The following is a 14,723-nucleotide window of genomic DNA, read 5'->3' as shown; positions in this document are numbered from 1 at the left end:
TGTTGTAATCCAGTCTCAGTAGGGTCCATAAGAAAAGAGGAAATTTGAGTGGGACTTTGTGGCATACACCTGCAATCCCAGCTACTTGGATGCAGATGCAGGAGGATTACAAGTTTGAGGTCAACCTGGGCAACTTGGTGAGACTCTGTCTCCAAAAATAAAATATAAAGGACTGGAGATGTAGCTCAGAGAGAGAGTCCTTGCCTAACATGTGCAAGGTGCTAGGTTCTATCAAAAGTGCTGCAAAGTAATAATAGTGAAAGAGAAGAAATTTGGACAAAGAGATAGCAGGTATGTGCACAAGAAAATCCCATGTGGGGATACAATAAGGTAGCCATCTGCAAAGCAAGGAGTGAAGCCTCAGGGGAAATCAAGTCAGCTGGCACCTTCAAGCCTCCAAAACTATGGGACATTTACTTTCTGTTGAAGGCCCTCGTCTGTGGTGTTTTGTTTCAGCAGCACTAGTAAACTCAAACGCATAATGTTCAGACAAAGTTGTTTAGACAAAATTATGGTTAAGTTTTAGAAGCATCAATTTAGGTTCCTTTTTTAAAAATAAATGTTGGAGTGGAGGCCACAGGTCATGGCTCACCAGGAAAGGAGCCCTGCTCCTGAACTGGGCTGTCTCTAAGCCCATCACTCCCTGGGGCTCCGTGGAGAAGTGGGTGCCTTTGGATTCTTGCTTCACTTGCCTAGACTATAACTACTCTGATAGCTTCTGTGAAGTGAGGGTGGAGAAGTTGGGGCTTGTGGATGAATACCTGTCATCACTGGAGAACACAGGTTGGGGAAATCTACTTTTTTAAAAAAAACTTATTTTTTAAAGAAAACAGTTGCTAAAAAGAAGTTGCAAATTGGGTAAATAATGTTGTGGGAGTTTCTGGAAACCTGGGGAATAACTGATATTACCGCAATATAGTGTATGTTAGTGGAAAATCCTTGCCAAGTAAGGGCATAAAATTACTGAAGGAGTGCTACTAAAATAATCTATCTTGTTTGACCCTGAAAGCTTGTTTATTTGTTAACTGGTGGGTTACTTATGGGTTGGTCTCTGGCCTTCTTGCTCATCTCCGTCCCTTGGTGGTTCCCCTTGGTTGTTGTCTTTCTCCCTCTTTTGTCCTGGCCTGGGCTCACAGTGGTGGATCACAGAGGCCTGGTCCCTGACCCCAGGAGGGGAAGACACATTTAAGCTAGTGGTCAGTTCTTTGATGGGGAAATGCAGTAATTGAGGGTCCAAAGGCAGGAACTGTGTTTTTAAAAGACTTTAGGGATGATTTCCACAATGGGCAAGAGGAAGAGGGATCAGTGGCAGAATTTTCCTGGCAGGGGAGGGATGTAAGACTAAAGTGACAGAAGATGGGTCTGGGAGGATGAGAGAGGTCACCATAGCCCTTACTTGAGAGCTGGAGTCCAGGTTGCAGAGGTAAAAGGTAGCCTGAGGACACAGGACAAATCGCCCTCTGAAGGAACCAGTCCTGCTAATACCTGATCGTGGACTTATAGCCTCCAAAAATGTGAGGTAATCAATTTCTTTTGTTTAAGCCACCCTCTTTGTGTTACTTTTGTGGCAGTCCTGGCTAGCTAAAACACTTTATTAAGAGCAGGCAAGAATATAGATTGCAAATTGTTATATCTACCTTTTTCTATTTAAACTTTATTTAATGCATGGAAAAATTGTTTATGTAATAAAAGAAAAACTTGAAGCATTTACAAGACTAGATAGAGAACATGGTGAATTCCCACATACTTTTCACCCAGCCCGAACTCCATCCACTCCCTGTGCCTCTTGTGCTATTCTGACACAAATTTCAGACATTGCTACATGGGTCACTATCTCTAAAAGATAAGGATTATGTGGGCTGGGGATGTGGCTCAAGCGATAGCGCGCTAGCCTGGCATGCGTGCGGCCCGGGTTCGATCCTCAGCACCACATACAAACAAAGATGTTGTGTCCACCGAAAACTAAAAAAATAAAATATTAAAAATTCTCTAAAAAAAAAAAAAAGGATTATGTTTTTAAAGTCAGCATGTTACCATTAACATTCTTAGGAGAAATGATTCTTACATCCTGAACATGGTCAATTATTCAGTGTTTGGCTTTCCAACATCTCAAATGTCATGATTTTTAATAGTTTGAGTTGTGATTGAGGTAACATCTATATACAGTGCACTTAGTTGGAGTGTCTTTTTAGTCTCTTAATGTCTGACACTCCCCTTTCTTCACAGTTCATCAGGTTTTTCTCCCCAGGGGTCTTTCAGTGAAGGCTGTGTTTTGCCAATTGTATTGTAGTGGTAGGTGAGTTGTTTTTTTTTAACTTTTTCATTTTTTAAAATTTTTTATTTGTTCTTTTTAATTATACATAATTGTAGAGTGTATTTTAACATTATACATACATGCAGTATAACTTCCTGTTCTTGTGGTTGTATTTGATATGAAGTTACATTGGTGGAGTGTTCATATATGAACATAGAAAAGTTATATCCAGTTCATTCTCCTGTCTTTCCTATTCCCATCCCCCACCTTCCCTTCATTCCCCTTGTCTAATCCAAAGAACTTCTGTTCTTCTCTCTCCCTCCCTCCCTGCCTTACTGTGCATTAGATCTACATGTCAGAGAGAACATTCTGCCTTTGGTTTTTTGGGATTGTATTATTTCACTTAGCATGATAATCTCCAGTTGTATCCATTTATCAGCAAATGCCATATTTCATTCTTCTTTATGGATGAGTAACATTCCATCACACACACACACACACACATAAAAATCACATTTTCTTTATTCATTTATCTGATGAAGGGCACGTGGGTTTGTTCCATAGCCTAGCTGTTGTGAATTGAGCTGCTGTAAATATTGTTGTGGCCACATCACTGTAGTATGTTGATTTTAAGTTCTTTGGGTATAGACCGAGGAGTGGGATAGCTGGGTCAAATGGTGATTCCATTCCAAGTTTTCTGAGGAATCTCCATATCCATTGGTAGTTTTTTTTTTTTAATCTTTATTTATTTTAGTTTTCGGCGGACACAACATCTTTGTTTGTATGTGGTGCTGAGGATCGAACTGGGCCGCACGCATGCCAGGCGAGCGCGCTATCGCTTGAGCCACATCCCCAGCCCCTCCATTGGTAGTTTTTAAAGCACCTACATTTCTGCCACCTACATCAGTGTTCAAATCAGTTCAGGTTTGATACTCTGTTGTTGTTTGTTTGGGGTTTACTGTTTCCAAGGTGATATGTGTTTTCCCTTCAGGAAACAAGTGATGTCTTGTCTTTGTGTGCATGCAACCAGCTATTGATATGAATTTCACAGGTCATGAAGTATTATACTGCTGAGAGCCATAGCCAAGTAGGTATGACACATGGCAATTTCCTTGTCAGCCTACCCAATGTTGCTTAGAGGGAGGACTCTCCATTGTGGAAATGGGCTTGCTTTGGACCCAGGTCATTTGCAGTGACATTGCATGAAAGGTGACCTTGCTCAGGGATTAGGGCGGATCTAGGTTTAGGGCTGATCCAGGTTTAGGGCATCCGGGTTTAGGGTGGATCTTGCTGGGAATAGGGCATATCCTGCTGCCTCAGGCGCCCACTCCTTGAGTTCTCGCAGGATTCAGAGGGTATTTTGGTACGCCAAACCTGGTGAAGGGTGTGGATTTTCCCCAGAACGTGCATGTAGAGTGCCTGCATGTACGAGTGCCGGTGAGAGTTTGGGAATAAAGAATTGCTGTTTGAATCTACAAGGCTGTGGTGGCTCGTGATTTTTTGCCCAGCCAGACTAGGGCATTATACTTCGGGTGTTTTCTTAAACAGCTACACAAACATGTAAATTATTAGCTACTCTTAGTTTGTAGGCCTTTAGAAAACAAACCATGGACATGTTTTAATTCATTGGCCATGGTCTCCCAATCCATCTAAGGTATCTCTCTGCTGTGATTGTACGTAGTTTGTCCTCCAGTAGTTCTTGTGTTGAAGGCTTGGTCTGCAGTGTGGTGGTGTGAGGTGATGTACCTTCAAGAGGTGGGGTCTGGCTGGGTGCAGTGGCACTTGCCTGTAATCCCAGCAGCTTGGGAGGCTGAGGCAGGAGGATCATGAGTTTAAAGCCAGCCTCAGCAAAAGTGAGGCACTAGGCAACTCAGTGAGACCCTGTCTCTCTATAAAATACAAAATAGGGTTGGGGATGTGGCTCAGTGATTGAGTATCACTGAGTTCAATTTCTGGCACCCCCCTCCCCCAAAAAAGAGGTGGGGTCTGGTGGGAGGTCATTAGGTCATTGGGTGCACTACCCTCAGAAGGGATTGATGCTGGGATTGTAGAGTGAGTTCCTTGCTCTCTTAAGAGTGCTTACAAGAGCCAGATCCCTGAATCTGACTTCTATCTCACCATGATGTCTCCCATATGTGCTCCTACCATCATGCCATCTGACATGAGGCCTTCACCAGAGGCCATCTGATTTTGAACTTTCAGTCTCCAAAACTCAGCTCAGTTAACCCCATTTTCTTTATACATTATCCAGCCTCAGATATTTTGTTATAGCAATGGAAGACAGACTCATTCACTATAAGAGGGAAACTTCTTAAACCACACTGATACCAATAGTCAGTGTTACAAAACAATGTCAAATTGTTTTCTACAGTTCTTGTGATGCCAGCAGTGAATAAGCATCTTTGTTGCCCAAGGCTGGGGTCTTAAATAAGCAAATCATTCTCAAAGAAACCAAGACACCCTCCCCCCAATGATTGACAATGATTTTCTGTCTGTAGCAGAAAATATAAAAGGGGAGCCTGGAACATATCAGGAATCAATGCAGCCCAAGTCTCCTGGGATCTTGGCAGAGGGCTTGGGAGCAGAACTTTGCAGAGGTCTTACTGGCCAAGGATGGACTGGCATGAGCATCAGTAAGAATAACAAGAGGATTGAAGCCCATCAGGTAGTTTAAATCCATCAGCTTGTAATGATTTCCTGAAACAATATCAGTAACATTCCTAACTGGTAACTGCCACAAAATGCTAGTGTACCAACTCATATTTTAAAACAATTGGTAAAGAGAAAGATTTAAGTGTCTAGCCTTTCTTTCCCCTTGACTTGAATCTCTGGTAACCAAACAAATATGAGGAAACTTGTGTATAAAAGCACATGAGGGAGACACTGGAGGAGGAGTGACAAAATGAGATGCCAACATGCTGTAATCCCCCATGGAGCTGGACATTGGTCATCATTTCTTTTTACCTGTGGACCTTGAATGATTTTTTTTTTAATCCAGAAGTGAACTCATGGGCAAGTCTGTTAATTACATGTGTGTTCAAGTTCCATGAGGTTCTAGGCATCAGATAATTGGGCTGAATTTGTGATGGTAAATTAATTGTTGGGTAGTGCTCCTGCCATGCCTTGAGTCAGTGCTGAGAAACCACCTCTCCAAATTACCTGTCTCTAAAGCAGATAATAGGTATCTACCTGCCTCTTAGAGTTCCTCCAGTTTTCTACTTATTAAGTCGAGTGCTAGATAGCTATTAGAATGCTTTGGAAACCGTAAAATGAAAACTCATGGGATGTGCTATGGAGATGCCAAATGTACCAAGTACCCCAAACCTCTAATTATCCTCCTCCTTGGTGTATACTCAGGAAAGCTGTCTAAATGTATGGTGACACTCCTGTCACTGTTGATGTTTTTTGGAGCAGATGATTGATTGACTTATGCATCTCTAGATGTCGTATGCTGGCAGTGTAGAGGGGAAGCACCCTTCCTCATAGTTTTCTGACAGTTGCAACCAGAAGCCTTTTCAGGTTGGGTTTTTGGTTTGGCCATTGGGACCTGGGGGTTTCAGTTGTGGTTGCCCACGTCTAGGACTTACTTCCTCTCTGTGGTTTGTGCAAACCCATCTCACCTTCCCACCTGTGATTTGATTTCCTCATTTTATGAGAGTTTTTCTCCCATTGGTATATAGAGTTTATTTAAAGCACAGAGCTTTGGACTTTTCAAAGAAAAACACCAATAAATAGATAGTTTTTGAAAGTGGTAACTTAAAAATGTCTGCTTGAGGCCAAATTGTTTCTCAAACAGATATCTCTAGAGTCCTTTTAATGAGACCGTTAGGCCCTGAGATTGAGTGTGGCGTCCACATTGAGGAAATCTGAGGAAGAGAGGGCAGCCACCCACTGCCAGCTCCTAGAGGAACAGGCATGGGGGAAAGGTCGGGCAAAATCTGGCCCAGATCGTTGTTCCTGATGTGGGTGTGCCTTCGTGCCTGCCCGATGACTCACGGAAGACCACTTCATGAATCAGATAGCTGGACTGCCCTTCCTGCAGGCCTGATCCAGTTTTACAATAAATGTACAGTGTATAAGAGTTTTTTTTAAAAAAAAAAATCCTGTGGGTGAAAAGAGAGGAAAAGGTAGGTTTGTGGAGTTTGGAGGAGGCCCTGGAGTATGAACCGCCTCCATGAACAGTGATAGACTTGGGTTCAGAGCACACCAGGCTGTTTCAAGTGTTAAAAGGTAATCATGTGAAGGCAGAACTGTGGTGTCCAGGAAGGGATGGGGACCTGTTCTGAACACCTGCCCTTGGGGCCTGTATCCCCTTGTGCTTGGGGCATATCCCTTTCCTTATCTGTGAAGGGGAGCTATCCAGTTGCTTCAGAGGCCTTGTTGTATTATTATGAAATAATACTATATTTTATCAAATCTCAGATGATTAAGTCACGCCCTTCCTTAATCTGTAAAAAAAAGAAATGCTGCCAGTTAAACCAGTGTAGTTTCAAGTGTGATGCACCTGAAATTCAGGCTTCTTAAAATGAGGTGGACAAACTGTATTTAAAAATCAATAAAATATGCCATACTGCATGTGAAAGCACTCTGCTACATAACCCTCAGTAGTCATATTCACTCAGGAGAGGGAAGCGGAGTTGTCAAGATTAAATACCAAGGCTGGGGTTGTGACTAAGTGGCGGCGTGCTTGCCTAGCATGTGTGAGGCCTGGGTTCAGTTCTCAGCACCGCATACAAATACGTAAAATTAAGGTCCAGATATAACTAAAAAAAGGTTGAATGCCAGTGGGGAAGCACCAGCCACACTAGGTGAGGAGAAAGCTGCGAAGGTAGAGAAAGGGCCCTCTTGCTCTTTACTCATTGAAAGTTGGCTTCCAGGGTCTCAGGCTCCTCGAGTCATTCACAAGGTGCCTGGCTAGGAGATCCTTATTCTCAGTCACAGTTGATTTGCCTCCAGATTGGCCTTGAGAGGAGCCATCGCGTCTCTCCTCTCTGTGGACTTTGTTGACTTACAGCTGCAGGCTCTCAGTACCCATGGGCAATTGTGTTGCTCCTGAGCAAATACTTCAACAGGGCTGAGCCCACCAGTGACCTTGAAGTTTCAGTATTGCTTTTACAAGTGAACCTTTGGATATTGAAAAAGAATTAGTCCTGTTTACAGTTCATTTTAGACTTCTCTGATACAAAGGTTATTTTATATTCAAGAATATGTTTTGCTCACTTAGGAATTTGGGTTCATTTTCATAGTTTCACCTAAAAATGGTGACATCGTTAACCTGCCTCTGCCTTCTGTTTGGTGCAGTAGCCATAGATGATAATTTCAAGGAAAAGTTTATTTCTTGGTAAAACACCAGCAGCTGAGTGAACAGTTTGCTCAAAAAAGGTTCAGAATTATCCTAGTTGAATGTTTTCCAGGAGAACTAAGTCCTTTCTAAAAATAAGACGTAAGTTGGGATGGGCCAGATAGTAAAATATTTTAGGCTTTGTGGTTCAGTATCCATTACATATTCTTTTTGCTTGTTTGTTTTTAAAGCAGACCCTTAGAGATGTAAAACTCTTAACTTAGCTAGAGGTCCCTCCATGTAGCAACTGGACACAGACTGTAGTGTGGCAGACACCCCTCTGTTAGAAGCTCTTATCATGGCCAGGGCTCCTTAAAAAAGTGGCTGATTCTAGGGCCAGTGTAGGAAAATACAAGAGGAACCTAGAGCTTGCTGTAGTGCCAGAAAGTGAAGTGGTGTTGGATTCAAAAGAACTGGATGGGGCACTACCTAAGGAGCCAGCAGTCAACTTGAAAGAACCTCCAGTGGCCAATGCTGGAACAGCTTGAGCCACAAAATAAATAATGGTAATATTGGATTGTAACCCCAAGGACAAACATCCAGGAGTAAATAGCTGTATAAGTGATGGGATAAAATAAATACAGGGAGGAGAAAGTATAAGTATTCCTTACAGAAGGGTTTTAAATAACAAATGCAGAAGGAATGAAGGACCTAGAAAATCTGCATTAAAACATCTTGGTATCAAACACTGCAGGCAAGATGTGCAGGTGAATGAGAAAGTGGGTATGCAAAACCTTAAGGAGAAGCAGAGTATTTACATAACAAAGTATCTCCCCTCAAGTACCTATTTATTAGTAGCTGTAGTATTTTTAAACATTTTTTTAGTTGTAGATGGACACAATACCTTTATTTTATTTATTTATTTTTATATGGTGCTGAGGATCCAACCCAGTGCCTCATATGTGCTAGGTGAGCACTCTACCACTGAGCTATAATCCCAGCCCTGCTGTAGTTTTTTTGACATGTCTGCAAACTCTTCAGGAGTCCTCCCTCCACAAAGTCTAGCTTACTTTCCTTCTCTGTGGGTATGCACTTGACTTTGGGAACTGCTTGTAAGGCAGAGAGTCTGCCAAGAGACGACTGTATGTTGGAGAGAATACCTGGCCACATGGTCAAATTTCAGCACACTAGGAGCAAGTTATGTGCCCCTGATGTGATGCAAGAACAAAGTCATCTCATCCCAAATACTGTAAACTTTCTCTAATCCTGGGAAAACATCAGACCACCCAAGTTGAGGAATATTCTGCAGAATAACTGACCAGTGCTGTTCAGAAGTATCAAAGTTATGGGACACATGGAAAGACTGAGAAAATCAGAGATAGGAGGAGACTAGGGAGCATGTAGGTTAAATGCAGTGTTAGTATTCTTTATTGAACCCTGGAATTAAAAAAAAGACTTTAGTGGAGAAAATTGTAAAATCCAAATAAAGTTTGAATCTCCATTAATAGTGTTATGCCAATGTTTTTTTTCCTAGTTTTGATGAACATACCACAGAAATGTAAGATTTGAGCATTAGTGGAAACTGGGCAAAGGGTATGTGGGAGCTCTGAATTCTCTCTACAATTCTTCTCTAAATGTAAGATTATTGTAAAATAAAGTTTAAGAAAAAAAATTTCTATTCTGGATTGACCATCAGCTTTATCATAAGCAATTAAGCATATCTTATTAACCCTTGGTCCTTTTTATATCTAGAAGAAAGAATCAGTAGTTAAGATTGATTTTGGAATGTATATGTTTTTAATGTTATTTTTCTCTGTCTCTCTCTCTCTCTCTCTCTAGGGGAGGCACCTACTACAGAAGTTCCTGTATCGTTTGTAATCCTGTCTGTGTGCAGCTTAATGATTTTAATAGTGTTAATTGCAAACTGTGTTTCCTGCTGTAAGGACCCAGAAATAGACTTTAAGGTGAGCACAGATGCAGAACCTATAGTCATCTTCGGATATGTTTACAGTAGAGTGGCTATGCACCAGTGTTCTGGGAGCAGGGCTCAGTAGACTTTTTTGTAAGGGCCAGGTATTAAATCTTGTGGGCCATAAAGTCTCTGTTAACAGTGCCCTAAAACTCAGCCCTGCAGTTGTAGTGCTACATTAACCAAAGAACTATGTTAACAAATGGTCTTGGCTTTGTGCCAGTAAAACTAGATTTACAAAAACCGGCACTTTGGATATGGCCCTTGGCCTTAGTTTGGCAACCCTGCCTTGGAGCATCTTTGATAATAAGCACAGGGTGTGGTGAGTTTAAGTTTTTGCTAGGTGGGAATAAAGCATCGGGATTGAACGTACTTGCTATAAGGTCTGTGTGTAAGAACAGACTGGTTTGGGTTTTTCCTAAACTTTTGTAGGCTGGTGAATTTGTGGTCCTTAGATCACAAAGGGATCCCCCCAGCGTTTTGTGTATGAGGAAGAGTATTGAAGCCTCAGGTTTGCCTTGAAACCTTGAGTTCCCCAAAGAGGGGGGAGAATGCTGCTCACTATAAAATCCTGGCCCAGAGAGGAATGACAGAGAGGGGCTGATGTAGCAGCAGATGGATGGGATCTACCAGAAAACAATCTGGGAACTCCTGCTTTAGAGCTTGCTGCATGCCTGCTAGCGTGTATTAGTGTTCCAAAAATATTAGTTAAAAAGGAGTACATGGGGAAAGTAAATAGGGAGTGCATGCACCCAGAGAAAACGTACCTCAATGTGTTGCCCTCTGACTGCACTGTCCTGAAGGCCACTGGTTCAAATTGGAAAACAAAAGTTTTCTTCTCACCCAAACCTTTTCAATGGGCATGGGACCTGATTTCTATAGCCTCCTAATTGTTTTATTGTGTGGTCTTTATTCTGGAGTCTGCCAGCAGCTCTAAAGACTTAGGAAGGTGCGCCATCTCTGGACCCAACCCCAACACCTCATTACGCACAGAAGGCCAAGAGCAAGGGAAGGCTGCAGGAGACTCACCCAGCATGGGCCACTGTCTGTGGAAAAGTTGGCCTGCCTGGGCCTGTGAGGCTTTATTCACAGCACCAGCCCCTGGGCTATCATAGTGAAGTCAGGTCTCACATTTCGTGATATCTTATTCTTGCCTCAGCAATTCTTGCCTGTTTTGAATGTCAGTATTGAATGAAGGAGTTTATTGTGATGCTACCTGAAGGCTGGGACTCTTTATTGCTATCCAGCAAGCTGGGGTGATTCTGATGCAGGGGCCACAGTGTTCTGGGGCCTATGTGACTAAATAAGAATATTGCTGGGCTGGGGCTGGGGCTCAGCAGCAGAGCGCTTGCCTAGCATGCATTAGGCACCAGCTTTGATCCTTAGCACCAAAAACAAAAGTACGCAAATAAAATAAAGGCATGCTGTCCAAAAAAAAGAATATTGCCATCTGTTTCCTTTGGATATAGGGCTCTGCAATTTTAGAACTGAATGGTCCCAGAGAAGTCCCTTTACACACCAGGAAGCTATAGTCTGGAAAAGTGATTTGCCTAAGTTCATCCAGACAGCCACTGGCATAACTGTAAGAGATACCCATTACCCAGCCTTATGTCATTTTTTTTTCAATTACTATTATACCGTATCACCTCTCTGAATTTTTAGAATCATCTACTGGTATATTTACTCGTTATGTCATGTTGCTGCCACATATTGAGTGGCATTATTTTTAAGATAAAGCATGATGGACAAAGTCCTTTAAATGAAAAACCCGTTAGGAATGTCCAAAAGAAAAACTGAACAATCTCTTTATTCAGATATGTCCTCACATATTGAACTTGAGTATCACATTTTTCCTGCTCCCTCCTCCCATATAAATAACCATAATGTCTTTTAATGCATTCAAGCACATAGATGACATATATGAGAATAAAGTCTTCTCACATGTATGTGAAAACATAAATGCCTGGGAAATCTACCATTATAATTTTTTGTTTCTTGTATTGAATGGGGGCTAAAGGAAGGTGGTAGAAGAAGAAAAGGATGTTGGCAGAAAAATGAAAAGGGGTCTTGTCCACTGATCTCTTCTCAGCTTCAGTGTGGTGCCTGAGGAAGGGGGTACTTTGTAATTATCTGAATCAGTGAACCACTTGACAGTCTTCTCTGTGTTAAATTAACCTGGATCCCAAGGTGTGCTCGGTTCACAGGAATGAGGATAGAGAGGATGGGGAGAATTTCTGCCCTATAGAGCCATTTAAAAGGTTCCCACAGCCTGATTGGGACCTCGTCAATTTTTAAGTCATTGTCTTTGGAGTACTGGGTTCTCTTGTAAGCTAGGCGGACTTAGGTGCCGCACAGTGTCATACTGGTCTTTGTGATTCGTGTGCTCTGGTTTTTCTGCCCAGTGTAGCAGTTTTTTCCATCATTACTTTCTCAGAGAAATAGGACTTACTTAAAACTATCTTTTCTGGTTGTTTAACTGTCTTTATTTTAATAGAAATCACAGTGTAATTAAAAATGCATACAATATTAAAAATAAAATTAATTTGTTTTGATTCAGTATGCAAGTATATTTGTGAAAGTGAATGATAACTTTAGAAGAATTGTCTAAACTCTAATAATTTATAAGCAAACTTTTGATCTTGGGAGAGTATTTCCATGTTAAGTTCCATGGCCATTTTAGAAAATTTTGCATTTAACTTCAAACTAGCAATTTTAAAAGTTACATAAAATATGTGTGATTTATTTTCAAATTTTATTTATTTTGCTTTTTGGAGTTGGAGAGCATAGTTGCATATGCTTTTCACTTGAGGTAAATAAGAACTGGGAGAGTTTTGACAGCATATTACAAGTAAATTGAAGCAAGAGTCATATCTTAAATGTTAGCCAATGGTTTTTAATACTGGTTCCTTCTGATTTTAGGAATTTGAAGATAATTTTGATGATGAGATAGATTTCACACCACCAGCAGAAGACACCCCTTCTGTCCAGTCCCCAGCAGAGGTCTTCACACTTTCAGTACCAAATATTTCACTTCCAGCTCCATCACAGTTCCAGCCTTCTGTGGGTAAGACCTTACCTAATGTTAGATTTCCACGAATTGTTTCTGAGCAGTGACAATAGGAGCCTTGCTGCTATTGTGCAATATTGGGCAGCCCACCTCCTCCTCTGCCTGTGTGTTTCTCTTCCTTCTGTTCCCCACTGTTCCGGTGCTTATTTCATTCCAGCAAAAGCTGTTGCTTCCAGGCTGAGGCAAGAAGATTGTGAGTTCAAAGCCAGCCTCAGTAGCTTAGCAAGGCCCTAAGCAACCCAGTGAGAACCTCTCTAAGTAAAATATATATGGGCTGAGGATGGGTCTTAATGGTTAAGCACCCCTGGGTTCAATCTGTAGCACCCCCCCACACACACAAAAAAAAAACACAAAACTTGTTTCCTTTATGGACCCTGGGTCTGATAAAAGAATAAAACTTGTCTCCCAGATGCACTGAAATTACATACTGGGGTTGAGCTCCTCAGCTGTCTTTCAGTAGGCTGGTTTCTCTACAGACTGTGGACATTCCTGTCTTCTACTAGAACATTCTGCTCTAAGGAGGGGAGCATATACAGTTCTGTTAATCAGATCGGCTTTTTATTCACTTCTTAAGATAGAGTTTGATTAGATGCTAGTTTATCTCTTGAATGCATTAAAGGACACTATTGCTATTTGTATAGCAGGTAGAGGGTTTAAGAAGTCAGGTTTTCCAAGACTGCTAAAAGAAGGCTGTTTAAGGTTTTATAGGTGCCAAACTTGCCATTTGTGGTACCACATGCACTGTAGGTTGTGTTTTAGGGCAGTACAAACCCAAGTTGATTATACTTCATCAGCATGCATGACTCAAAAAGAAAAAGTAAGGTTAAAATATAATATACCAGTATAGTTCATATAAGGTATTTGTAAAGTAAGGTATTTTTAATATTTGTGTGTGTTGCAATATTTAAAAATGTCACATAGTACTTAGCTTTAACTTCTGTAAATAATACTCTTACCACAACAAAAAATAGTTTAGTTTGAAAGGAGTCCAACATATTCTTGATAACTTAAGTATACTCATTTTTAAACTGGAATGCTTTATTGTAGTTTATTTGATAATTTTCTTTTCTTCATGTGTAAAGAAAGCCCTGAGAGCCTGGGGCTTTTATAGGACTATAATTTAACCCTCAATTAATTTCAGTTAGTTGAATCCTAACTCAGATCAGCATCAGTAGAAAAGAGACCCAGACCGTAGAAGGTGTAGGGGTGAAGCCGATCTTGAAGATAGCTGGAACCAGGACCTTGAGCTTCATGGGCATTTTACAGTCAAACTGCTCATTTTCTCTTCCCTTTCTCATTTTCTTATATGTCAGTTCAATCTCTCAGATGGCATCTCTCTTCAGTAGGGAGAATGACTGCTGGCCGCTCCGTGTTCGTATCTTTATAGTTTTGCAGAGAGGAAGGAAAGGACCCTCTCTCTCCTTGAACCAGAAAGAAAAACCTCCCAGAGGTATTCTGGCTTTGGTTTACCTTCACCACACCACAGACTGACGTGGCGTGAGCTGGGCCACCGTCCTCTTGTCGGATATATATGCCCCTTTCTGTTCTGCTGAATTCCTCCACTCTAAAATCCCCCTTAATAGGAAGAAATCATTGTAAGTTTCTCTATTTAGAATACTTTCAGGGTATTTTTATCATTTTGGGATATAAGAGGCTTTCCAAGTATAGCAGCAAATCTGGAAGCCATAAAAAAAATAGTCAGATCTGATTCATAAAATTAAATATTCTGTATGGAAAAAAAGAGTGTAACCTATTTAACATAGTAGCAAAAATATTTGTAAACTACAAAAAGGATGAAAAATTGTAACATATTAATAGTTCAGAGGCCGTGTGTGGTGACTCAGGAGGCTGAGGCAGGAAGATCAAAAGTTCAAGGCCAGCCTCAGCAACACAGCAAGGCTCTGTCTCAAAATAAAAGTAAAATAAGATGGGTAATGTTGCTCAGTGGAAGAGCGCCCCTGGGTTCAATCATCAGTATTACAAAAAAAAGCAAAAAAATAGTTCTCACGAGTATAAGAAAAAGAGTAATGTGAAAAAATTAAGATAAGGACGTGAAAGAAGAAACTCAAGAGAAGAAATTCAAATGGCCAAAAGACAAAAGAGCTTTACTAGTAATTGAAGAAATGCAAACTTCAAGTAAGATGAGGAAAAG

The 14,723-nt window shown here is 41.1% G+C and overlaps 1 protein-coding gene across 3 annotated transcripts in view; it reads left to right on the top strand.

The window, feature by feature from the left end:
* Nucleotides 1-14,723, top strand: part of Lmtk2 (lemur tyrosine kinase 2) — a 93,962-nt gene that overhangs the window by 17,501 nt on the left and 61,738 nt on the right. For 2 of the 3 annotated variants that reach the window (XM_026404128.2, XM_026404127.2), the window contains exons 2-3: nucleotides 9,375-9,499; nucleotides 12,424-12,568. In XM_026404128.2, the coding sequence (XP_026259913.2) occupies nucleotides 9,375-9,499; nucleotides 12,424-12,568 (270 nt within the window). Of the gene's footprint in view, nucleotides 1-4,885; nucleotides 4,920-9,374; nucleotides 9,500-12,423; nucleotides 12,569-14,723 lie in introns of those variants that run through there. The other variant, XM_077802246.1, reaches the window with a different exon arrangement.

Source organism: Urocitellus parryii, chromosome 9, assembly GCF_045843805.1.
Source record: "Urocitellus parryii isolate mUroPar1 chromosome 9, mUroPar1.hap1, whole genome shotgun sequence".
Taxonomy (NCBI): domain Eukaryota; kingdom Metazoa; phylum Chordata; class Mammalia; order Rodentia; family Sciuridae; genus Urocitellus; species Urocitellus parryii.
This window is presented reverse-complemented; position numbering and strand designations above follow the sequence as displayed.